The 26,258-nt window shown below is 46.9% G+C and overlaps 1 protein-coding gene across 25 annotated transcripts in view; it reads left to right on the forward strand.

The window, feature by feature from the left end:
- PKHD1 (PKHD1 ciliary IPT domain containing fibrocystin/polyductin) overlaps nt 1–26,258 on the forward strand; it is a 467,199-nt gene that overhangs the window by 11,786 nt on the left and 429,155 nt on the right. For all 25 annotated transcript variants that reach the window (XR_012157892.1, XR_012157891.1, XR_012157890.1 and 22 more), the window contains 10 exons: nt 1,297–1,354; nt 5,374–5,452; nt 8,895–8,969; nt 13,739–13,803; nt 15,013–15,052; nt 20,421–20,491; nt 23,393–23,494; nt 23,970–24,065; nt 24,753–24,894; nt 25,848–25,962. Coding sequence is in view for 18 of the 25 variants with exons in the window: in XM_073335719.1 (XP_073191820.1) it covers nt 1,297–1,354; nt 5,374–5,452; nt 8,895–8,969; nt 13,739–13,803; nt 15,013–15,052; nt 20,421–20,491; nt 23,393–23,494; nt 23,970–24,065; nt 24,753–24,894; nt 25,848–25,962 (843 nt within the window). In the remaining 7 variants the exon portion in view is untranslated. The remainder of the gene's footprint in view (nt 1–1,296; nt 1,355–5,373; nt 5,453–8,894; nt 8,970–13,738; nt 13,804–15,012; nt 15,053–20,420; nt 20,492–23,392; nt 23,495–23,969; nt 24,066–24,752; nt 24,895–25,847; nt 25,963–26,258) is intronic.

Consider the following 26,258-nt stretch of genomic DNA (forward strand, 5'->3'; position numbering starts at 1 on the left):
ATCTGGCCCTAGTTTCCAACTTCTGCAGTGATCAGTGTCATAAATATAAAGGGAAGGGTAAACCTCTTTAAAATCCCTCCTGGCCAGAGGAAAAATCCTCTCACCTGGAAAGGGTTAAGAAGCTAAAGGTAACCTCGCTGGCACCTGACCAAAATGACCAATGAGGAGACAAGATACTTCCAAAAGCTGGGAGGAGGGAGAAAAACAAAGGGTCTGTGTCTGTCTGGGTGATGCTTTTGCCGGGGACAGAACAGGAATAGAGTCTTAGAACTTAGTAAATAATCTAGCGAGAGATGCGTTAGATTATGATTTCTTTAAATGGCTGAGAAAATAGCTGTGCTGAATAGAATGAATATTCCTGTCTGTGTCTTTTTTGTAACTTAAGTTTTTGCCTAGAGGGATTCTCTATGTTTTGAATCTAATTACCCTGTAAGGTATTTACCATCCTGATTTTACAGAGGTGATTCTTCTTTACTTCTATTAAAAGTCTTCTTGTAAGGAAACTGAATGCTTTTTCATTGTTCTAAGATCCAAGGGTTTGGGTCTGTGGTCACCTATGCAAATTGGTGAGGATTTTTACCAAACCTTCCCCAGGAAGTGGGGTGCAAGTGTTGGGAGGATTCTGGGGGGAAAGACGTTTCCAAACTATGTTTTTTCAGGAACCCAGATAAAGTTTGGTGGTGGCAGTGGAAGTCCAAGGGTAAAATAGTTTGTACCTTGGGGAAGTTTTAACCTAAGCTGGTAGAAGTAAGCTTAGGAGGTTTTCATGCAGGTCCCCACATCTGTACCCTAGAGTTCAGAGTGGGGAAGGAACCTTGACAATCAGGTTATGTTCTGGAGCATGAGATCATATTGCCCTTCTGTCCTGCAGGTTGAATTAGATCCTTGGTGACCCCGGTACAGACCTGTTGCTTTCAGTGAGGATGCACCAGTGTAACTGATTAGCAACTTAATAACAGTTTTATTGGTGAGGCACAAGATGGAGACGAATGCAGCTCTCTCTTCTCTTCGCTGTGCTGGTTCTGCAGAGCTAACAGAAGTAACCAGCAGTAAACACCTATTGTCATCACTAAAATGGGCAGATCTGACTCAGAACACACTGGGAGGAAATTTGCCTATAAGAAGGGGGCAGTTTTACGTAGTCACTCATCAGAGTAGAAATGCACTTTAAAGACAAGCCCCAAAATAAGTGTGTCTGAAATGCTGGTTGCCAGCTGTGTTGCGAATGATGCATAATCAGATCTTGTAGGGCTGCTGTGGAAGCTTGTTTATTTAACAACAAAATTCTTCTTGCAGTTTTCTGTTGCACAGACACCTGTGGTTTACCAAATTAATCCACCATCTGGCGTCCCAGGTAAGGGATCTTCCTTTAAAATGGAGACTGCTTTGATGTTACATATTTTCATCTTCCTGGCAAGGGCTGCCATTTTAGCTGATACACTGGGGATTAAATTAGGCATCTACAGAGCTGAAAGCATGAGCTACTATAGCTTGAGCTATGAAGTCAAGGCTCTATAGTTAGTAAGACTCATATTCTCTGGATCAGGCACAGAGAGGATGCTTAGCATGTAGGGTTGCCAGGTGTCTGGTTTTCAACCGTAAAGCCCAGTCAAAAAGGGACCCTGGCGGCTCCCGTTGACACCGCCAACCGGGCTGTTAAAAGTCCGATCGGTGGCACAGCCAGGACCTGGGGCGAAGGCAGGCTCCCTACCTGCCCTGGCTCCACGTGGCTCCAGGAAGTGGCCACCAGGTCCTTGCGGCCTCTAGGCACTGGGGCAGCCAGGGAGGAGCCATGCACTGCCTCCTCACTCAGGACCGGCTCCGCAGCTCCCATTGACTGGAAACCATGACCAATGGGAGCTGTGGGGAGTGGGGCCTGCGGGCACAAAGGCAGCGCACACCACGCAGAGCCACCTGGCCACCCATGCGCCTAGAGGCTGCAGGGACCTGGCGGCCACTTCCTCAGAGCCGCGATAAATGCTGCCAGGCACACCGCGCACCCTGGAGCCCTCAGCCCCCTGACTCCCCAACTCCCTGGTCAAGCCCAGAGCCCTGTCCTGCATCCCTGGCCCCACATCCAGCTGGAGCCCTCACCCACCGCCCCGCATCCCCAACTCCCTGCCCCACCCCAGAGCCCACACCCCCTCCCACACTCCGAACCCCTCAGCCCCAACCCAGAGCCTGCAGCCCCAGCCAGAGCCTGCCCACCCGCCTTCCCTCCCCAACCTCCTGCCCTGACCCGGTGAAAGTGAGAGTGAGCGTGGGGAAGAACGAGCGATGGAGGGAAGGGGGATGGAGCGAGTGGGGGTGGGGCCTTGGAGGAGGGGTAGAGCATGGGCGGGGCCTCAGAAAGGGCGACGCAGGGGGCGGGGTGGGGGTGTTCAGTTTTGTGTGGTTAGAAAGTTGGTAATCCTAGTAGCATGCAGTGACTAGTGGGTAACACTTGCATTTGGTGTCTGTAGGAGTGGGGCACTTGACTGCCTTTGCACAAGGCTGTTTGAGTAGGAGGATGTTGTAGAACAATAGTGCATGCCTTGGTTATCTGTATTTCTGGTGATCTCCTGGCTCCTTTTTTTGGGGGGGGGTAATTACTTTTAAAGGGATTAAAGTCCTAGGTCCTGATTCTGCAACCCCATTCAAACCGCTGCACCCACAGAGTCTCACTAACTTCAAAGGGGCTTTGCGTGAGCAGATCTGGATCGGGGCCTCAATCAGCAAAAAAAAAATTGGTAGACAAAGCCCAAGCCTGGTTCTGTGAGAGTCAAGCAGGAGGAAGTAAACACTTGTATAGGACTTCAGATCAGAATAGATGCTTGTCTGTTTCAGGTGTCTATGACTTTCTCTTTTGGCATGTGTATCTCACTGATGGTTTGTCTGACAGTGAGCTATGGATTCAGGGACTTGGTCTCTTTGTGCCATAATTCCACTGACATTTTTGAGCTACTTTGGAAGATCATCTAAGTATAATTTACCGTTTTGGACTTTGAAGTGCTTTGAAAGCAAGTGTCCTAGGGCTCAATTAACAAAGGTATTTAGGTGCTGAAAGATGCAGATAGGCACCTAGTGAGATTTAAAAAAGCACCTACACAGATTAGGTGCTTAATTTCCATTTAAAGTCAATGGAAATTAGGCACCTAACTCACTTAGGTGCTTTTGTAAATCCTACTAGGCACCTATTTGCATCTTTAGGCACTGAAATTTCTTTGTCAATCTGGCCCCTAGTGTCTGTGTGTTCTTTTATTTGAATGTATTTTATTTGAGCTGGGATTTTGAAAGTTAAATGTCCAAGTCTCAGGGCAATTTAGTGGAAATTGAGCTCCTGACTCCCCTAGGCGCCTCTAAAAATCTCTCTAAACACACAAAGCCCAGTTTCAGTGATCCTTCACTGTCGGGATCTGTGTTGGATGTCAGACCCTGTACCTGTTCTAATGACTGCAGCTGTGTTGTGGTGAGTCACCCCACCTCCAAAGTCTATTTCCTCCAGTGTGTGAACCCTGCACTGCCTCCTCTCCCATCCTTTTTATAGAATAAGTTGCTGCTGAGAACATCAGAAGCCTGCTCTTAGAATCACAGAAGATTTGGGTTGGAAGAGACCTCAGGAGGTCATCTAGTCCAACCCCCTGCTCAAAGCAGGAATTGCTCTTCAGCAATTTCTTTCCACACCATTCTGCTTGCTTCATTGAAAAGTCCTTGAAGTTACCAATCAAAAGCCAGGGGAGAAGAGGAGTAAATGTTGTTAGGGTTATATTGAGACACGAAGTTAACAATCCTGTCCTCTTGCAATTTATATCTATTGCAAAGTTAAACAGCCAGCTGGCCCCCAGGGAACAAAAGCAAGATTCTGACCCCTTGAGCTGACCCTGCCCTTTGCAGAAGTTCAGGGCTTTGATGAGCCACGCTTCACCAATGCGTGATGCAAAACGTACTTACCTGACCCAGGTCTACTGGCGCTGACCTCGGTGAGGTAACGGGGAGGCAGTGTTGTCTCATTCAGAGCAGAGGACTGACCATCAGGACTCCTGGGTTTTATTTGCAGCTCTTCCGTAGACTTTCTGGGTGGCCTTGTGCAGGTCATTTAGGGACAGATTTCTAAAAGTGTTTAGATCGCTAAAGATGCAGAAAGGAGCCAACTGAGATTTTCAAAAGTGTCTAGTGCCTAAATCTCATTGATTTAATTTAGAATTAAACACCCAGACACAGATTCTCAAAGGCCCTTAGACTTCCAACTTCCACTGAAATCAATAGATGTTCAGAACCTAAATACCTTTGAGGATCTGGGCCCTGGACACTTGAAAATCCAACTTGGTGCCTAAATTCCTTTAAAAATCTGTCCTTTAACCTCTTTTTGCCTCAGTTCAATCACCTGTCCAATAGGGATAACCGTGTTTTCCAGCTCATAATTCATATGCGTGGTGATAAGTTCTGATCTGAGTTGCACCAGTGTAAAAGTGAAATGTGCCCACTGAAATCAATGGTGTTAATCTGGAGTTAAGGGCAAAGAGAGTAGATTTTGACCCACTGACTTTTGTTGTGGGTTTTTACCTATTCAGTTTCAGTACTGCATTAACGGCCCCAATTCAATGGAGTGCTAAAGAACATGCCTAATTTTAATCCTGCAGATAGTCTAATGGAAATTAACATGCCTAATGGGAAGCAGGGGTTAAATGCTTTCCTGAATAATGATGGGGCTACTCATCAGCTCAACCTTAAGCATGTGGTTAAGTGCTCAGCTGACTCAGGTCTGTAATTAACATAAAAGCACAATCTCGGGTCTCCAAAATAAAAAAACAATGTCCGAAAGATGCCGTTTGGCTAACTGAAATGATTCAGCAGGAAAGCTGGCCAGGTAATTCTACACTTTTTAAAAAAACAATGAAAAAAGTAGAGGAACTTTTTTTTTTTTATTTTGTCAAAAATTGTTGGTGTCTGTTGGAAAAACCAGAAATTGGAATTCTCTTTTTAGTTGTGTTTCCAGTTAAGAAAAATGAGTTTCCAGTTAAGTGAGTGAAATAGTTGACTCCTGTTGACTGTCAGTGGGAGCTGCCGGCCTAAGGACTTTTGTAGGTCCCACTAGGCACCTGTATTGTTTCCTTGTGCTCCTCTGTCTTTATCCATCTGCTGTCTCTCTTGTCTTTTTTAGATTGTAAGCTCATCGGGGGAGGGACTGTCTCTTGTTCTGTGTTTGTACAGTGCCTAGCACAGTGGGCCATGCCTGGGGACTTCTAGGGACTCTGGTAATACAAATAATAATAATTATTAAATACCCCTTAGTAAATCTGGCCCTTAACCCCCACTTTGCCAGCTGCCTTACTCCACAAACATTAGCATGCTGTTTTAAAAATAATCCCTTTATTTTATTTCTCATTTAAACAGGAAACGTAATACAAGTCTGTGGGCAGATCATTGCTGGAAAATACGAAACCATGGACTTTAACGCTGACTATATTGATGGGTAATTACATATATTAATGTTCTGGCTCTGTCCATGTGATTGGTTTTTTTGGGCATTTCTTCGATCAGCCTCCTTGACAGCAATAAATTGCAACCAGTTGGCACAGAGCTGCTGGTTTCCTCTTGTTGTGGTTTATTGCAGCTCACGAGTTGGGCTCCAGCAAACTTTGTTAATCTAATTGCAATTGGTCCATTAAGCTAGTCCGTTGATTGAGCGTTTGCACAGTCAATTGTGGCTCAGTGTGAATTGTACTGTAATTGCATCTGGATGTTGGAGGTTTTATTTGGGTTAAGAGATTAAAAGAAACTAATTTCAAATGTAGAAAACTACAAGTTAATAAATTTCCTCTTCCAATTGCATTTTTAGAAATTCTATTCGCTTGGTTGGGGAGAGTAATTTTCACGGCAAATGTAAAGTTAAAGTAGAGCTCTTAAGAAACAGTGGGCCAAATCCTCAAAGGTATTTAGACTCCTAACTTCCATTGAAATCTCTGGAAGATAGATGCCTAAATACCCTGGAGGATCTGGGCTGTGTGCCTGACTCTCCACTGCCTCGAGCTTCATAGAGTCTCTTGCACTTCCACAGAGTGGCAACCTGGTTTTCCATTGCCCTGTTGCTTAAGTGGTCATTTACACCAGGGTCAGGTGGGTGTAAAATGCCACCATTCTGAATTCCCATTGGTGTAAATGGTCACACAAGGTGGAGGGTAACAGAGGCCCAGCGAGTTCAAAGTGGGGATAAAATGCGACCACTAGGCTAAGTGACTGGCGGATTCTGAACTGGCATGTGTAGACATGGTTGTGTAAGGCTGTGGAGAATCAGGGCCCAGAGGGTCTACAGTTACTTTAAAGTATTTGGTCATGCAGCAATTTACATGACGAGAAGGGTAATCAGACCTCATGCTTCAAGAATTTCACTGCTCAGCCGAGAGGTCAGGAAGAAATATTCTCCCATTGCACGTTTGCCTAGGGTGTTTTATTCACCAGTCTCTGAAGCAACAGACTTTTGCTGCAGGGGAGGCAGCATTCTGGTGGGTCGCAGGTAAATTCTCCAGTTAGGGAACTCAGACGATATAAATCATAAGTAAGGCGAGGATTTAATCATGGGCATTTATGGTATAAGTCATGGACCGGTCACGGGCAAGAAACAAAAAATCATGGCTCGTGGCCTGTCCATTACTTCATAGAATCATAGAATATCAGGGTTGGAAGGGACCCCAGAAGGTCATCTAGTCCAACCCCCTGCTCAAAGCAGGACGAATTCCCAGTTAAATCATCCCAGCCAGGGCTTTGTCAAGCCTGACCTTAAAAACCTCTAAGGAAGGAGATTCTACCACCTCCCTAGGTAACGCATTCCAGTGTTTCACCACCCTCTTAGTGAAAAAGTTTTTCCTAATATCCAATCTAAACCTCCCCCACTGCAACTTGAGACCATTACTCCTCGTTCTGTCATCTGCTACCATTGAGAACAGTCTAGAGCCATCCTCTTTGGAACCCCCTTTCAGGTAGTTGAAAGCAGCTATCAAATCCCCCCTCATTCTTCTCTTCTGCAGGCTAAACAATCCCAGCTCCCTCAGCCTCTCCTCATAACTCATGTGTTCCAGTCCCCTAATCATTTTTGTTGCCCTTCGCTGGACTCTCTCCAATTTATCCACATCCTTCTTGAAGCGTGGGGCCCAAAACTGGACACAGTACTCCAGATGAGGCCTCACCAATGTCGAATAGAGGGGGACGATCACGTCCCTCGATCTGCTCGCTATGCCCCTACTTATACATCCCAAAATGCCATTGGCCTTCTTGGCAACAAGGGCACACTGCTGACTCATATCCAGCTTCTCGTCCACTGTCACCCCTAGGTCCTTTTCCGCAGAACTGCTGCCTAGCCATTCGGTCCCTAGTCTGTAGCTGTGCATTGGGTTCTTCCGTCCTAAGTGCAGGACCCTGCACTTATCCTTATTGAACCTCATCAGATTCCTTTTGGCCCAATCTTCCAATTGGTCTAGGTCCTTCTGTATCCTATCCCTCCCCTCCAGCGTATCTACCACTCCTCCCAGTTTAGTATCATCCGCAAATTTGCTGAGAGTGCAATCCACACCATCCTCCAGATCATTTATGAAGATATTGAACAAAACCGGCCCCAGGACTGACCCTTGGGGCACTCCACTTGATACCGGCTGCCAACTAGACATGGAGCCATTGATCACTACCCGTTGAGCCCGACAATTTAGCCAGCTTTCTACCCACCTTATAGTGCAGGTGACTTATACCATAAATACCCCTGATTGGACCTTAGGCGGGGGTGCTGATGGGGGGAGCCGCTGCAGAAGGGACAGCGGCTGCTCTGGCCACTGCTGTGCGGGGAGCCGGGCAGCAGCTGCTCTGGCTGCTGCTGCGGAGATGTCTCGGGGGGCAGGTGGCTGCTTCAGCCACTGCTGGGGGGATCCCTGGGAGCCCAGGAGCTGCCCAGGAGCTCTGGCCACCACCGGGGTGGGGGAGCCTTGGGGGGGGGGGCAGCAGCTGCTCCAGCCACCTTGGGACCGCTGCCAGGAGCTGCTGAGCTGCGGCAGCTCTGGCCACCCCCAGGACCGCTGCTCAGGCAGTCACCAGGGCCAGCTGCCCGGGGCCTCCAGGGTGGCGGCCAGCTGCGGGGCCACCCGAGCAGCTGGCTGCAGAGCCGCTCCAGCAACGGCTAGCTTGGCTGTCCCCCAGGTCACCTGAGCAGCTAGCCCCAGTGTCAGCCGCGCTGGCCGCTGCAGAAGTCACAGAGGTCGCAGGAAGTCATGAAATCCACGACCTCCATGACACAGAGTCCTAATCATAAGTCAGTAGAGCTGCACTGATTTACACCAGCTGATTCAGAGTCAACAACCCTAGCCTCTGGATACTGATTAACATCCTGCATTCAGTACCAGTTATTGTTTCACCCATCTTCAATGGGAAATACAAGTGCTGTGGTTAATGAAATGGAAAGTTGGAATGTGTTTCAGTGTAGCTTTGGTGTGTTGGTATCCTCCACTGAAATGCTGGTTTCATTTATTTACAATATAACCTCAAAACACTGGTGAGCATACTCGAGAAAATTCAGTGGACTGAATAGATTCAGCCTATAATTTTATAGGACCGCTATGCTCACCTTTAGTGAATATGTGCAGTGACTGGAGCAGGATTTCACATGAGCTCTTGCCTCATTCATGTGGATCTTGTAAAATGCCCAGTGAATGAGGCTAGGGCTCCTTAGGTTTGCAAGAGTTGTGCATGTTTCATAAGGTGTATGGGACACAGCTTTCCAGGGTTGTCAAGTCAAATAGTGCCAAAATATGGAATTTATTTTTTCACCGAAGCCAGTGGACATTTTGCCAGTGACTTCAGTCGGTCCAGAATTTCACCCTTGAGCTTAATGGCTTCCCCTAATGTCACATCTTTCCTGTTTGTTTCCTATCTAGCCCTGTTATCCTCGAGGCGGAAGGAGATGGATGGATCAGCCTCTGTTCTTTTGCCAACAAGCAAACGAGAAGCATGTTAGTTTGTGATCTTCTTTTTGCTTTGGGTTGTAGCTAATTTCATATTGCTGTGACATCTCCATATGATTGATTGTAGAGGATCGTCTGTCCATCTCGGTTATGATAACAACAGGCAGGTGCTTTTGTCACAATTTCGAGGGGCTCTTGAAAAGTCAGCTCATTGGGTAAACTATTGGAGTGCATGGGGTTCTAGATGGTTGATTTTCATAGAAATATAGGGCTGGAAGGGAGCTCGAAGTCACTGAGTCCAGCCCCTTGCAGTGAGGCAAGACCAAGTAAACCTAGACTGTCCCTGACAGGTGTTTGTCCAACTGTTCTGAAAAACCTCCAATAATGGGTATTCCACAACCTCCCATGGAAGCCTATTCCAGAGCTTAACTACCCTCATAGTTAGAATGTTTTCCCTAATTTCTCAACTAAATCTCCCTTGCTGCAGAATAAGCGGATTACTACTTCATCTACCTTCAGTGAACAGAGAGAGCAATGAATCACACTCCTCTTTTACAGCAGCCCTTAACATATTTAAAGACTGTTATCAGCTCCCCTCTGTCTTCTTTTCTCAAAACTAAACATGCCCATTGTTTTTTGTTTGGTTGGTTTTGTTTTTTTAACTTTTTGGTCAGGTTTTCTAAACATTTTATCAGTTTTGCTGCTCTCCTCTGGACTCTCTCCGGTTTGTCCACATCTTTCCTGAAGCATAGCACCCAGAACTGGACACGGTACTCCAGTGAGGTCTCCTCATTGCTGAGTGGAACTGGACAATTACTTCTTGTGTCTTTCTTACAACACTCCTGTTACTACACTCCTTTTTCATAACTGCATTTCATCATTGACTCATTCAATTTGTGATCTACTATAGCCACGAGATCCTTTACAGCAGTACTCCCACCTAACCTCTTATCCCTCTTATTTTGTAGTTGTGCATTTGATCTTTCCTTCCTAAGTGCAGAACTTTGCCCTGGCCTTTATTACATTTCATCTTTTTCGTTGTTTGCCTGCATCTTGTTAGATTACCACAGTCAGGGGAGGTTTTAGGTTCCTGGTTCTCTTGCATCCTGTTAGGCAACAACATAGTTATTAGAGCTGCTTGGAAAACTGAATTTATGTTCTGTGGGAAATTCTGCCGTTTCAAAATTTTGTTTTGGTTCCAAATGGGAACAAAAAGTTAAAATGCCTTATGGAACAGAAATTCAGAAAAAATTAGATTCAGAAACATTGGATCATTTTGATAGTGTCAAAATAGTATAATATGAAACACCAAATACAATACATCTAATCATAAAAGCAGTATATGTATAAATATATTTAAATCAATAATTTAATCTAATATCAAAGTTTAAACAATGAGAGTCAAAACAACTTGTTTTAAGAATTTTTCCAGTGAACAACTTGTTGAAAGGAGTAATGGTCTCAAGTTGCAGTGGGGGAGGTTTAGGTTGGATATTAGGCAAAACTTTTTCATTAGGAGGGTGGTAAAGCACTGGAATGCGTTACCTAGGGAGGTGGTGGAATCTCCTTCCTTTGAGGTTTTTAAGGTCAGGCTTGACAAAGCCCTGGCTGGGATGATTTAGTTGGGGATTGGCCCTGCTTTGAGCAGGGGGTTGGACTAGATGACCTCCTGAGGTCCCTTCCAACCCTGATATTCTATGAAATTGTCCCTTTTCCACAAAACATTTTGTTTTTGATGATACTGGGTCTTCGGGTGGAAAATTGGTCCATCAAAAATTTGTCCCTTGGCTTTAATCATTGCCAACCTGAGTATAAGTGGCATGCTAGGAAATGTGCACTGAACAAAAGACAAGAGACTGATTCCATAGTCCTTGTTAAGTGTCAGGGACTGGGATGTGGGAGATCTGACCTAGTGGTTTGAGCTGGAGCCTGGCCTCATGGTTAAAGCCAGGAACAGGCTTTAACCACTAGGCCAAGGGTCAGAGCGGAGACTGGCCAAGGGTCAGAGCTGAGTCAGGAGCCAAGCAGGGGAGTGGGATAGGAGAATGCAGCTGTCTGTGTAAGTGTTGAGCAGCCAACAACCTGCCGCTGCTGCTGAGCTTAAATGCAGACCTGTGGGCTGCCGGCAGCCAGTTGGGCAGGCCTGCCAATCAGGCAGTTCTGCTCCAGCCCCACTGGCCTCATTAAATGGCCCGAGGGCTGAGCAGGCTAGCCGCAGGCTCAGCTGAGGGAACTCATGCCCATAGTTCCTGACAGCTAAGGTCCTTTTATGCCATGGGAGTGGGCCAGCATAGCTGCCTTTGCACTGCCCACTCCACCCCAGTGTAGGAGGCGTATTAGGAATGCGCAGGGGCAAAGCAGAGGGTAGAGCTAGAATGCACAGCACTCTCCAGGCTGCTTAGGCCTTATTGCTGTTGGGATTTTAGCTGCGGATAGTCGCCCCCAGTGCAAAGCCCCAGCATTGGAAGCAGCTACACAGCATGGTTTAAACCCCCCTTTCCCCATGTGGGTTAAATTGGGGCCAGCTGCACCAATAGAGATTGTAGACAAGATCTCCACCAACGCAGCACACCAGGGCTTGCACTGGTGCGGTGACACTAGTGGCTAAGCTCCCAGTGTAGACAATGTCAGCTGTGCATGAGTTCATTGCAGATGAGGATCGGGCGCTTGACTCTTCTAAGTGACACAGAGGGTGGAAGTATCATCACTCTCACTGCACTTACTTTAAATACAGGTGTAAGTGACTAACAGGAAAGCTGCCAGAGTGGATCTTCATGGGGGGGAAGTTTTCATGCCCCCGGGACAGCAGCTCCTGGCAGTGGCATTCTTGTTTGCGTTAGTTTATATTTGGCTAAATAAGTATCTCAGTTCCCTTAAATCATAAATTCCTTCTCCGCTGCTGATGAAAAGGTCCTTGTTTAAAATATGGGAGTGGCAGGGCCAAACTGCTAAGGGCTTAAGCAGTTTGTCAACTTACTGTTTAAACTTTTACAAACCTACCCTTGGCATCATTGATTTTTTTCAAAGCAGTTTCAACATTAACAACATTCTTAGCTTGCCTGCTAGCAATCTATAACCACCCCTCTGAGAGAGAACTGTTCTGGTAATACTCCTCTCTTCTTTGAAAGACACACAGGACCTGATTCTCAGTTTCTCCATTTCTGTGGTTTGGGGTGGGGGGAATAATCCGGGTCTGCCTCCTCCTGAGCACCCCCTTGTGGTCAGGGGTGTTGCAGCTTCCTACCTCTGTTTTCCTCTTCAGGACTCCTTAATAAATTGTGCATACAGGCAATCCACCCCTCCATAGGGGCTGGGTTTATCAAGATCAAAGTTCAGAACAAAACTCGAAGTCCCAAAATAAAATCTACAAAGTTCAACTCAATTCCCTGCTTTCAGCAGGCAACTCCCAGCCCTTCCTAGCTGGAATGTTCCCCCCTTCTTCCCTGGAGTCCGCTTTCTCTGGCCTTCAGCTATCTTCAGCCCTCTGACTTCCTGGCCCAAACCCTTCCCCGATCAAAGGTCTTCTTCAGAAGTCTTCTGGTCTCTGTCACAGTTTCCTGTTTCCCTTTGTTTTCTCAAAAAGAAAAGGAGGACTTGTGGCACCTTAGAGACTAACCAATTTATTTGAGCATAAGCTTTCGTGAGCTACAGCTCACTTCATCGGATGCATTAAAGTGAGCTGTAGCTCACGAAAGCTTATGCTCAAATAAATTTGTTAGTCTCTAAGGTGCCACAAGTCTTCCTTTTCTTTTTGCGGATACAGACTAACACGGCTGCTGCTCTGAAACCTTTGTTTTCTGTTTCCCTTTGGCTCTTTAGAGGCATCAGTTGCTGTCTATCAGGCCCCATTTAGGGGCCATTAATGAGGCACCATTGGGCTGGGGGCTCCTTAAAGAGGCCCAGTCCACATTGTGACAGGGGACAAAGTCCACCTTTAAGCCATTGTTGCATTTCTCATACCTTGGGGCCATAGAGTGTATGTCTACACTACAGAGTAAGCCCAGAGTCAGTAGAATTCAAGTTAGTGGACAGGTTTGTTAACCTAGGGCTTGAGCATCTACACTTAGTGGTAGCCCCAGGTTAGGACTTGTTGAATCCTGGGCCCCATCCCATCCTGGGTCTCCAGTGTCTACACTGCATTATGCAGGCCCAAGTCCAACCACCCACATCCCAGACTTTCTATTGCTCTCCGAAAATGTGGCCGCTCTAGCCCTTTGTTCATGGTGCGTTGTGGGAAAACTTGGCTGTCCACCAAATTTGACTTTCCAGAGGACAAAGAAAGTCAGCCCGTGGAATTGCAGGATAAGTTTGGTGGGCTCCCAGAGCATAAGTCCAGCGGGGCTGTGTCTATACTGCACAGCAATAAGGCTTGAGTCCCGGTTCCCAGATTGACTCCGGCTCGGAACCTCCAGCCCTGTAGGGTCCTGGGACCCTGAGTCTGAGCTTTGGGTTAGCGTGATTTGTGTGCAGATGGAAGAGGGTTGAGGCTTGAGCCTGAGTTTGAACCCTGGGCTTACTTTGCAGTGTAGACATGCCCAGAAAGGTCTGGCCAGTAACTAGTCTGCATCACAGCAACCTCAGGACTGAACCTCTTCCTTACATCCTTCCTCCTACGCACCTTCTCCAGTGACCCAGTCTTGTGAGATGCTGTTTGCCTTCACCTCCCATTTAAGCTGAGGGTCCAAGCATCCTTCCAGTATCAGGATCAAGCCCTGGGACTCGGGACAAGCTGTGTTTTGTTTGGAATGGTATGGCTGTGTTTTCCTTGTGTTCCCTTTCCTTTCTAAAGGCTTCACAATTTCACTGTCTCTTTACAGCTATCCCATTCAGATGGATCATGGAACAGGGACCTTACAGTGCCATATCGAAGGCAGCTATATCGGTCAGTGGAAAGAGAACATGTACACCTACAATTCTGGTCTCTGCCTCGAAAGGTGGCATGATTAATGAAATACCCCCCTGGGTGTACAGCTGTCCAATCGGAAACCCAGGGTCTGGAGCAAGTCCCTGGAACGCTTCTGCCCTTTCTGACTCTGGTCTTATGATTGTAACCTAATGACTTATTTATTGTAAACATTTCCCTCCCTCACCCATTTTTTGACCTTCACCTTTCTTTACATGATAACTTTCCTCCTCATATCTAAGTGGAGGCGCACAAGAATGAGTTGTCCCCAGCTATGTACTTTTACGGCCCTGTCCCTGGAGTAGCTGAGTTTTGATGGTGTTTGTGGGCTCAGTGTGTCACTTGCTCATTGGTTCACATCACTGTGTTACTAGGGCTGTGAAGGTGCCCCTTCTGCTATGCTTGTCATCTGAGTTGTAGGCCTTTGATACAGGCCATTCCTAGGAGAATAGGTGTGTGTGGGGGGGGAAGCTGCCTCATATGATTACCAATGTGTAAGGGTTTGCCCTGGTGGAAGCCCAGAGTTATTTAGGTCTGGTGGCTAAGCCACTGAACTGGGATTCTAGAGACCTGGCTTGGATACTGACCTGCTAGCAGGCTGTGGGCAGTCACTTTGAGTGATATTTTCAAAAGTGCTTCAGTCCTGTTTTCAAAAGTGACTTAGGAGCCAAAATCCCACTGACTTTCAGTGAGACTCAAACTTCCTAAGAGCCTTAGTCATGTTTGAAAACAGGACTTAGAGGCTTTTGAGAAGATTACTCTGAAGCTTTCTGTGTGCCTCATTTCCCCTGACTCTGTTTTGAATGTTTAGATTGTAAAATGCGACAGCGACTGGCTCAACGGGGTCCTGATCTCAGTTGGGGTCTCTAGGTGCTCCCATAATAATAATGTGGCAGGCTCCTCTGTCAGCTGGAGACTGTGCAATCTGGTTTTGGTGTGACCACTCCATTGGGGTTTTTGAGGTGTGGTTCTCGAGCTTCTGTGCCATCTCATAGCATAACTAGTTGATGCACTTTGTCCTCTTGCAGTAAATCAGAATAGCTCCCCTGAAGTCAATGGAGATACACCGGAGTAAAGTCAGTGAAGAAAGGAGAATCAGGCCCTTAGTGTAGATCCTAGTCTGGTGTGCTTTTTCTACGGACTCCCCCATGTTCCTGCATTAACTGTGTGTGTTTTCTCTTCCAACAGGTTCGCAGAACGTTAGCTTTTCAGTGTTCAACAAAGGAAGGTGAGTAACTGAAATGCTGCCTCGTTCATCTGTGGTTTCCTTGGTAGCACCGCTGCATTTCTGGGTCCAGAAAGAGGACCTGGATACGTTTAATAGAACTTGCATATACATACCTAGCCATGGCCCTTTGCTGTCTCAACGGGATGAACTGATCATCATTGCAATAAGAAGAAAGTTCCCTAGAGACTATCGAAAGGATCTGGGGGTCTCCTTGCCATTGTTTAAGTGCACAGAACAGGGGTATCCATTAGATACAGATGGGCATAATTCCCTATCACCACTCTTCTACATGTGCAGGGTGGCTGAGTGACTTGTGGACATTTATTTCTCTTAGATGGGCCAAAACCAGAACTGCAGTTGTGAATGTTAGGGGTGGAGAAGGAGGAAGGGGTTGGTTCTGGTCCAAATGCAGTGTCAGAAGGGGTGTCTGGCAGCTGATGCCCAGTGAGATTTCTATGCGGGTTTTGCTTTACACAGCAGAAGAGCCTCGCTCCCAGTGGCTTGATTATCAGTGCTGTTCATTGTCCTTGCTCATGAATCAGTTGTTTGGACAAAAAAGTCAACCGGAGATCTCTGAGCTGTGGGTAGAAATCAGCGTATGCATTGTGGCAGCTTCCTTATTAACTGCTGGGTTCGACTTCTGACTCTGTCACGGATTTCCTCGGTGAGCAGATGTAACGCCAACAGATCCCGGTCGCCAGCAGATGGAATCATAGAATCATAGAATCATAGAATATCAGGGTTGGAAGGGACCCCAGAAGGTCATCTAGTCCAACCCCCTGCTCAAAGCAGGACCAATTCCCAGTTAAATCATCCCAGCCAGGGCTTTGTCAAGCCTGACCTTAAAAACCTCTAAGGAAGGAGATTCTACCACCTCCCTAGGTAACGCATTCCAGTGTTTCACCACCCTCTTAGTGAAAAAGTTTTTCCTAATATCCAATCTAAACCTCCCCCACTGCAACTTGAGACCATTACTCCTCGTTCTGTCATCTGCTACCATTGAGAACAGTCTAGAGCCATCCTCTTTGGAACCCCCTTTCAGGTAGTTGAAAGCAGCTATCAAATCCCCCCTCATTCTTCTCTTCTGCAGGCTAAACAATCCCAGCTCCCTCAGCCTCTCCTCATAACTCATGTGTTCCAGTCCCCTAATCATTTTTGTTGCCCTTCGCTGGACTCTCTCCAATTTATCCACATCCTTCTTGTAGTGTGGGGCCCAAAACTGGACACAGTACTCCAGATGAGGCCTCACCAATGTCGAATAGAGGGGAATGATCACGTCCCTCGATTTGCTCGCTATGCCCCTACTTATACATCCCAAAATGCCATTGGCCTTCTTGGCAACAAGGGCACACTGCTGACTCATATCCAGCTTCTCGTCCACTGTCACCCCTAGGTCCTTTTCCGCAGAACTGCTGCCTAGCCATTCGGTCCCTAGTCTGTAGCTGTGCATTGGGTTCTTCCGTCCTAAGTGCAGGACCCTGCACTTATCCTTATTGAACCTCATCAGATTCCTTTTGGCCCAATCTTCCAATTGGTCTAGGTCCTTCTGTATCCTATCCCTCCCCTCCAGCGTATCTACCACTCCTCCCAGTTTAGTATCATCCGCAAATTTGCTGAGAGTGCAATCCACACCATCCTCCAGATCATTTATGAAGATATTGAATAAAACCGGCCCCAGGACCGACCCTTGGGGCACTCCACTTGATACCGGCTGCCAACTAGACATGGAGCCATTGATCACCACCCGTTGAGCCTGACAATCTAGCCAGCTTTCTACCCACCTTATAGTGCATTCATCCAGCCCATACTTCTTTAACTTGCTGACAAGAATACTATGGGAGACCGTGTCAAAAGCTTTGCTAAAGTCAAGAAACAATACATCCACTGCTTTCCCTTCATCCACAGAACCAGTAATCTCATCATAAAAGGCGATTAGATTAGTCAGGCATGACCTTCCCTTGGTGAATCCATGCTGGCTGTTCCTGATCACTTTCCTCTCATGCAAGTGCTTCAGGATTGATTCTTTGAGGACCTGCTCCATGATTTTTCCAGGGACTGAGGTGAGGCTGACTGGCCTGTAGTTCCCAGGATCTTCCTTCTTCCCTTTTTTAAAGATTGGCACTACATTAGCCTTTTTCCAGTCATCGGGGACTTCCCCGGTTTGCCACGAGTTTTCAAAGATAATGGCCAGTGGCTCTGCAATCACAGCCGCCAATTCCTTCAGCACTCTCGGATGCAACTCGTCCGGCCCCATGGACTTGTGCACGTCCAGCTTTTCTAAATAGTCCCTAACCGCCTCTATCTCCACAGAGGGCTGGCCATCTCTTCCGCATTTTGTGATGCCCAGCGCAGCAGTCTGGGAGCTGACCTTGTTAGTGAAAACAGAGGCAAAAAAAGCATTGAGTACATTAGCTTTTTCCACATCCTCTGTCACTAGGTTGCCTCCCTCATTCAGTAAGGGGCCCACACATTCCTTGGCTTTCTTCTTGTTGCCAACATACCTGAAGAAACCTTTCTTGTTACTCTTGACATCTCTGGCTAGCTGCAGCTCCAGGTGCGATTTGGCCCTCCTGATAACATTCCTACATGCCCGAGCAATATTTTTATACTCTTCCCTGGTCATATGTCCAACCTTCCACTTCTTGTAAGCTTCTTTTTTATGTTTAAGATCCGCTAGGATTTCACCATTAAGCCAAGCTGGTCGCCTGCCATATTTACTATTCTTTCGACTCATCGGGATGGTTTGTCCCTGTAACCTCAACAGGGATTCCTTGAAATACAGCCAGCTCTCCTGGACTCCTTTCCCCTTCAAGTTAGTCCCCCAGGGGATCCTGGCCATCCGTTCCCTGAGGGAGTCGAAGTCTGCTTTCCTGAAGTCCAGGGTCCGTATCCTGCTGCTTACCTTTGTTCCCTGCGTCAGGATCCTGAACTCAACCAACTCATGGTCACTGCCTCCCAGATTCCCATCCACTTTTGCTTCCCCCACTAATTCTACCCGGTTTGTGAGCAGCAGGTCAAGAAAAGCGCCCCCCCTAGTTGGCTCCTCTAGCACTTGCGCCAGGAAATTGTCCCCTACGCTTTCCAAAAACTTCCTGGATTGTCTATGCACCGCTGTATTGCTCTCCCAGCAGATATCAGGAAAATTAAAGTCACCCATGAGAATCAGGGCATGCGATCTAGTAGCTTCCGTGAGCTGCCGGAAGAAAGCCTCATCCACCTCATCCCCCTGGTCCGGTGGTCTATAGCAGACTCCCACCACTACATCACTCTTGTTGCACACACTTCTAAACTTAATCCAGAGACACTCAGGTTTTTCTTCAGTTTCGTACCGGAGCTCTGAGCAGTCATACTGCTCCCTTACATACAGTGCTACTCCCCCACCTTTTCTGCCCTGCCTGTCCTTCCTGAACAGTTTATAACCATCCATGACAGTACTCCAGTCATGTGAGTTATCCCACCAAGTCTCTGTTATTCCGATCACGTCATAGTTCCTTGACATCACCAGGACCTCCAGTTCTCCCTGCTTGTTTCCAAGGCTTTGTGCATTTGTATATAAGCACTTGAGATAACCTGTTGATCGCCCCTCATTGCCAGTATGAGGCAGGAGCCCTCCCCTCACAGACATTCCTGCCTGTGGGACCAAACCTGGGACCCCTGGAGCTTAATGCGTGAGCTAAAGGACACATCTCTCTTAGCCAAGGCTGTAGCAGACTCCTCAATCTCTGTCTGGTCTAGCTGCCACTAGAGGGGGACAGAGCGCCACACCAAGCAGGCACAGGTTACACGTGGGCTAGTCACTTAATCTCGCTGTACTCGTTTTCTCTACCTCACCATGGTGTTGAGACTTAATGCTTATAAAGGGCCCCCACAACTCCAACAGGTGGTGCAGGGAGTGTTGTCCAGGGTTGAAGGCACTTCGCATAGAATCATAGAATATCAGAGTTGGAAGGGACCTCAGGAGGTCATCTAGTCCAACCCCCTCTATGCAAAGGCTAGGGACAGTCTCTGCACTTTCCTTTTCCTTCTATGTGTCTCCAAGACTGCAAGCTGCCCCAGAGGGTGTGGGAACAAGGTGCACCATGACCTACACCCCCCACGTACAAACTGTGGCAGGGGAATATGCTTGTCTATTCAAAAGGATGATACAGTCTGTGTGTAACCCACTGGTCTAGTATGTGATAGGTCTTCCCACGCCATGCCCAATTCACTGAGGAAATGAGTCTGTCCCAGGTATCAACTCTGGAATCTAGCTTTTTAGCTCAACCTGTAGAGACTCATCTGTTCAGTGCTGGAGTTAGTTGGTTGAATTCCTGACGTTGGCCAGCATGGTTTGCTATCCATTCTGCACTTGCTGGAACACTGGGAGGCACATATTGGGTATGGTGACTCCATCCGTAAGCCAGTGGTTAAATGCTACCATCTATCCCACAATACACTTTGGTTAGAGCTGGTTGGAAAACCGAAATTTTCCCCGCTGAGTTTTCTGTGAGAAAAATCACTGAAAATTTGACTGCAAAATGTTGGGTTTTGGGAACTTTTTTGTTTCTTTTGACTTGGAATGTCACGTTTCATTTTTTTGGACACCAAAAACATTTCAATTTTCCATTTTTGTATTTTAATCCCTCCCCCTTCTCTCCCTTCTTTTAATTTTCTACCCTTTCCAACTGAAACAAAAGGGAAAAGGCAAAGTATCTGAAAGTGGGGAAAACCCTCCTTTTTACTGTTACACACTTGCAAAAAGTAGGAAAACCTGTAAGAAAGTATGAGATAGTAGATTTTGATTTCAACAAAACTGCCTTTGATGATGGAAAAATTTTTCAGTTGAAGAATTTTGACCAGCTCTAATTCGGATGCTTGAATGAATGCTGCAATATTGATAGTAGCCTTCAACTACCTGAAGGGGGGTTCCAAAGAGGATGGAGCTCGGCTGTTCTCAGTGGTGGCAGATGACAGAACAAGGAGCAATGGTCTCAAGTTGCAGTGGGGGAGGTCTAGGTTGGATATTTGGAAACACTATTTCACTAGGAGGGTGGTAAAGCAATGGAATGGGTTACCTTGGGAGGTGGTGGAACCTCCATCCTTGGAGGTTTTTAAGGCCCGGCTTGACAAAGCCTTGGCTAGGATGATTTAGTTGGGGTTGGTCCTGCTTTGAGCAGGGGATTGAACTAGATGAGCTGCTGAGGTCTCTTCCAATCCTAATATTCTATGATTCTATATATGGGTGAAAAGTAGCATTTGTTATCCTAGAATAACTGTGTTCTCCTGTGTTTATTCTGAGATGTTCCGTTCAGCTTCCCTGGTACTGTGGGGAGATCCATCCTCAGCTCAGATTCCAAGGAGTTTTACAGGCCTTTCTCTCATGTTGCAGGTCGATGGTACGCAAGGATGCTTGGCTCATCAGTGCCAAACAGGAGCTTTTCTTATATCAAACATTCTCAGGTGCTGTTCGCTGCTTCCCCGATGACTGCCCTGTCCTATGACAAGTCCAAAGAGGCCTATGAAGAAAATCTTTCTACTATTCTTCCCAATGTTACTGTGCCTTCAATCCTTGTGTGCATTTCCCTTTGGATTCAGTGGGAGTTGCTCTCGTGTAGACAGAGCCCAAAAAGGACCTCAGGATGAGATACAAAATCTAGCCCTCTATCTTTTTATGAGCTAAGGTTGGGAAGTGTCCAGATTTCCCCTCTTCCTGCTTTCATTGCATGCTGAACTGAACGCCCCTCAAGAGAGGCCTTATCACTCAGGGTGCGTCTACGCTGCAGTAAAACAGCCATGGGGGGCCTGATTCAGCTGGCTCGGGCTCGCAGGGCTCAGGCTGCAGGGCTGTGAAATTGCAGGGTAGACCTTGGGGCTCGGGCTTAACCCCGGGCTCTGAGACCCTCTCCCCTTGTGGGGCTTCAGAACCCAGCCCCAGCCCGAACTGCTATTTTTAGTGTGCTAGAACAAGCAGAGCTAGCCCACGTCTGTCTGCCCACGCTGGGAAGCCCCCCTCATGTAGACGTACCCTTTGTCTCCAGCTTCCGGGTGTGGGTGGCTCTGAAATCTCGAAAGGGTATTGAGCGAGTGAACCCTAACAACAGGAGAATCAGCAGGTCTGGAAATGGGATGATGATCAAGCAACCCCACTATTTCTCCTGCCAGACCTACACTATGTGCCTGACCCCGCTCTGCCCCCTCAAATCCTCCTGAAGTTGGTGGGAGTTGAGGTCTTTGACATGCAGGGGGCTTTGGATAGGATGAATCAGCTGAAAATTACTTTGTCCCCATCCCCTAGCTGACTGTATTGTATCTCTTGAGTTTCAGTGTGAGAGTCAAGAGTTCTGAGCAAAGATATATCACAGACTACTGTAGTATTGTCTTGTACTGAGTAAAGCATTGTATTGTATAACAATTGTTTTGTTTCACAATAATTGGCATGCAATTTCCAGCTCTCTAGACAATAGAAAATTAAATCCTCAGTAGCTGCTGTCAATGATCTTTAAGAAGAATCTGGGTCTAAAACTCAAAGTACAACCACAGGTCTAAGTTTCATGGACCATAAAGCACTTGGCTTTGATTGCTAACAAAGATAGAACGAGGCTAGAAAAGACCATTTGGCTCATCTAGTCTGAACAGGTTTCAGGGCTTGCCTGCTCTATCTTTCCTATGAAGGCCTGATCTAACCATTGATTGTAGCTACTGTAACTAATGGACTGATGATCTGTGATGTGCACATGTATAAAGGACTTGGTTCAAAGGATTTAGAGCAGGGATCGGCAACCTTTGGCATGCGGCCTGCCACGGTAAATCCCTGGAGGGCGGGGCCAGTTTGTTTACTTGCTGCGTCCGCAGGTTCGGCCGATTGCGGTTCCGACTGTCTTTGGTTTGCAGTCCCAGGCCAATGGAGGCTGCAGGAAGGGTGGCCAGCACATCCCTTGGCCCGCGCCGCTTCCCGCAGCCCCCATTGGCCTAGGATGGCGAACCGCGGCCAGAGGGAGCTGTGATCGGCCAAATCTGCGGATGCTGCAGGTAAACAAACCAGCCTGGCCCGCCAGGGGCTTACCATGGCGGGCTGCGTGCCAAAGGTTGCCAATCCCTGATTTAGAGGGACCCTCTTGACGGATGAAAGATTAATATGGTCCTTAAATGGATGGATTAGAAAAATCTGAGACTTGGGAAAGCTAAGGTCATCTCTCCAAATAGCCCATTTTAAGGATTACAAAAGTGTGATTCAGTGTTTAGAATTGCAGTTGCCCCATCTAGCTACAGTACCTGTGTGTGCATGAGAGATGAGGAATGCTAAACAGCCACACTGCCATCTAGTGGAAAAATAACCAGATGGTCCATGCAAACGGAGACTAGAGGTCAAATCTGAGCATTCACAACTTCCATTTATATCACTGGCAATTGCAGAGGCTCAGCACCTCTCAGGATTTGGCCCTAAACGCTAAGGATTAACAGCATTGTATTCAACTGTTCGAAAGTTCAATTAGAGAGCAAAGGTGGATGAGGTAATATCTCTTATTGGACCAACTTCAGGTGGTGAAAGAGAGAAGCTTTCAAGCTGACACTGAACTCTTCTTCAGGTCTGGGCTCACCCATCTTACCTGTCTCTCATATCCTGGGACCAACATGGCTACAGCAACACTGCTGACAGAAAGTTCACAACAGTCAAATCTGTGGGTTAAATTCAGAGGCAAGCCAAACAGCCTAAAACAGTGGTTCTGAACCAGGGGTACGTGTACCCCTGGGGGTACGCAGAGGTCTTCCGGGGGTACATCAAGTCATCTAGATATTTGCCTAGTTTTACAATAGGCTACATAAAAAGCACTAGCAAAGTCAGTACGATGTAAAATTTCATACAGACAAAACGAGAAAGTAATAATTTTTTAGTAATGGTGGGCTGTGACACTTTTGTATTTTTGTGTCTGATTTTGTAAGCAAATAGTTTAAGTGAGGTGAAACTTGGGGGTGTGCAAGAAAAATCAGACTCCTAAAAGGGGTACAGTAGTCTGGAAAGGTTGAGAACCACTTGTCAAAAATAGTTTAATTTCACCTGCTTTTGGCCTCCTCGGGATGTGAATTACACCAGCTTGTAAGAGTTGTTATATACCTCCTTAAATTGTCCTTTAGCTGAGCTATACATGTAGGATCAAATTAATTCTGGCTGTAATTCCACTGGTTTCCTGGATGAATTCGGGCTAGGGATGATTTTGGGCCATTTAGTTTCTCGGAGCCTGCTCCCCCTGAGGTCAGTGCAAGTGTTGCTTTTAATTTTAATGGACGCAGGAGTGGGATGGACCTTTCCGAATGCATGTTAGCGAGGTCCATTCTCTGAGTCTCCTTTTCCTTCCTCTCTAGAGATAGTATCTGTGTTTCCTGTCTCGGGAAGCCTACGAGGAGGAAGTGACCTCACGATCACAGGAGACTTCTTTGACCAGCCCGTGCAGGTCACAGTTGCAGGTAACAGTGTACAAATCAGTTTGGGATATTACAGTGACAGAATGAAGACCACAGTCCAAATTCTGCCTTCGGTTACACCTGTGCCACCATATTGAATGCCCAGTTGGACACGCGTTCAGAGGAGCCAGCTCCCTTAGGGCCTGATTCTCCAATAGCACTTGCTCCAGCAACTCCTACTAAAGTTGAGTCAAAGTCGGTGGGCTCCACGTACAGGTAAGTACCATGGTAGTGGACATAAGAACCATGATACTTGCCGTATGAGAGGCCCTCACTGCTGTGAATTCAAATGAATAACTGGCTAAAGATCTAAGCCCTCTGTTCGGTGTGATGTTGCCCTTGTCTGAGGGTGATGCAGGGGAGCTCTGCTAATCTCTTTCAGAAACAAAGGGCGCTCATCCCTTAAAAAGTTTAGGCCTGGGTTTATGTTCTTCAGTCTCCTTCTGCATATACCCACTTCTCCTTTTCCCACTGCCAGGAGTTCCCTGTGAAATCAAGCACTGTTCTCCCCGGAAGATTAGTTGCACCACTGGACCCATTGATGAGGCCAGAAGACTTGCTGCACCTCAAGCAGGTACAGTATTTCTAAGAGCAAAGACCCTGCTTGGCAAACTGCTCTGCTGCCATTTGGAAATGGGGTAGAGACTTCATTCTGTGTTTGGTAGTGGGATGGATAAAAACGGGGCTATCCAAAACCTACTGATGTCACATCACTTGGGTTTTCAGTAGTAGGGTAGCCTCTTCTGGGTTTGCCGACCAAACTTCCTCGTTTGCTTGGGATTTCTGGGTAACATCTGAACCTAGGAACTCTGGACTAACCCGATGATGCTCCTCAGTTTTGCCCCCGATATTCATGAGTTTGCCCCTCCTGACAAATCTCCTTTATTTCCAGTCTGTTTTCGGATTCCTTTTGGAGCTCCCTGAGGATTCTCCCAATTATTTTTCCTTTTGCTTCAATGTACTGACCATCACACCTTGGTTGGGGAGTGCTGGAGGCACTATCCTTTGGTACTTTTCTGTATTTGCTGGAGGGGACTCTATAGATCAAGGCATTGTCTCTCCTGTGTTCCTAGCCTGGAACTAACATTGATCCCATTAATAGGTCCCCAAACATCTCTTTTCAGAGATTATTATCCGGCAATCCATAGACTATGCCTGCAGCTTTTTCATTGTTTTGCTATTCATTCTTTCATGTGCTGTGGACTCTTCATCAGCTGCTGCTGACTAGATTCTTGATATATATATTTTTTTAACTTCCCAGGAAACAGAGGGCTTCTCTTTGAAGTCTGGGATGTTGCAGCAGGCACTGATTTAACTGAAGCAGCCCCTGGGTATCGATGGCAGATTGTTCCTAATGCCAGCTCTCCAGAAAGATTTCTCTTTCAGGCACAGCAGTCATTCAGGTATTCCGTGGTCTCAAAGGGAGATGAAAACTTGGCACGCACCTTTAGCAGTGGTAGAAGTAACAATAGCACATACCAGTCCTTTGTAACCAGCTTCATTGCGCAGCTCTGATGATTCCAATCAAATCTTTGCTCAGTACTTGAGTTTTTAGGGCCTTTTGAAATTCAAAAAATGCAATGAAATGTTTTATCCCGTATTTTTCATCGTCACTGAGTTGCCCTGCATGGAGAACCCAGAACAGAGTGGTGTAGGAGGAGTTTCTGACTTCCAGGGGTGTGATCCTGGGCCACCAGCTGGCTCGTATTGCTGCACTTCTTGGTTTTTGCCCAGGACTAGAGGCAGAGGTGATGAAATCTCTCAAAGGAGAGTGCTCTTGAGATAGAACCAGCTCAGCCAGAAGCAGAAAGTATTGCATCTGGAGAGAAACTGTGTGCACCAAAAGTAAGCATGGAGGGCCAAATCTTCATCTGGTGGGAAGCAGCTTAGCTCCAGGTTAATGGAGCAATACCAGTAGACTCCCGCGGAGGAGCTGGCCCTTAGAAATTTGGGGTGCACGTGAGCTGACCCTTTTGAGATTCGTCCATTGAGAGCTGTGTTTTGTTTTGCAGAAATACAAACTTTTTCACCTTTCTGACAATTTCACGTGCCTCTCCCTTGAACTTGGGTAGGTTTCCAACTTGAACGCTTTTTCCTACTTAGCAATGGGGATGATTCTGCTTTAAAAAAACAACCCCAGTCTATTTTCACTTTTTTTTCCTTGGAAATATTTGTGCGATGTCATAATTTTTTTCCCTGTGAAAACAGGTCAGATTTTGAGTGCCTAAAAACTGGTAAAAGCTCTTGAATTTGAGTACAAATATTTCCCTCTTCCTGTTAATAAATGGGAGAAAGCAGCTGTTTGTCAGGGATTTGGCACCGCTTTTATTGACATGGATATTCTTCTGCTGCCTAGCTCACGACTACGTGGATTCTTTGTGGCACCACAGACAAATAATTACACTTTCTGGATTCAGGCAGATGGCAGGGCTTCCTTGCATCTAAGCCTGTCAGAAGACCCAGGGAAAAAGGTATGTCATTAGGGCAGCAAAAATAGGACGTGCAGGGTATGGAAGAGTTGCATTTACAGTTGTCAAGCACTGGGATTTCCCTTCATGCAAGTAGGATTTCTTGGGCCTGATTCTCCAGCTGTTGTGTTGATTTTTTTCAGTGGCGTTGCCCTAGCGTGATGACACTCCACAGATCAGCAACAGTGCTGTGAAAGCAGGGTCTGCAACCCCGAATGGTGGGGGAGATGAGCAAAGAGGCAAAGAGGGAACCTCCTGTGCCTGTTGGCGTGAGAGGTGGCAGGAAATCCCGCCCCTTC

The sequence above is a fragment of the Lepidochelys kempii genome, chromosome 3, assembly GCF_965140265.1.
Source record: "Lepidochelys kempii isolate rLepKem1 chromosome 3, rLepKem1.hap2, whole genome shotgun sequence".
Classification (NCBI taxonomy): Eukaryota; Metazoa; Chordata; order Testudines; family Cheloniidae; genus Lepidochelys; species Lepidochelys kempii.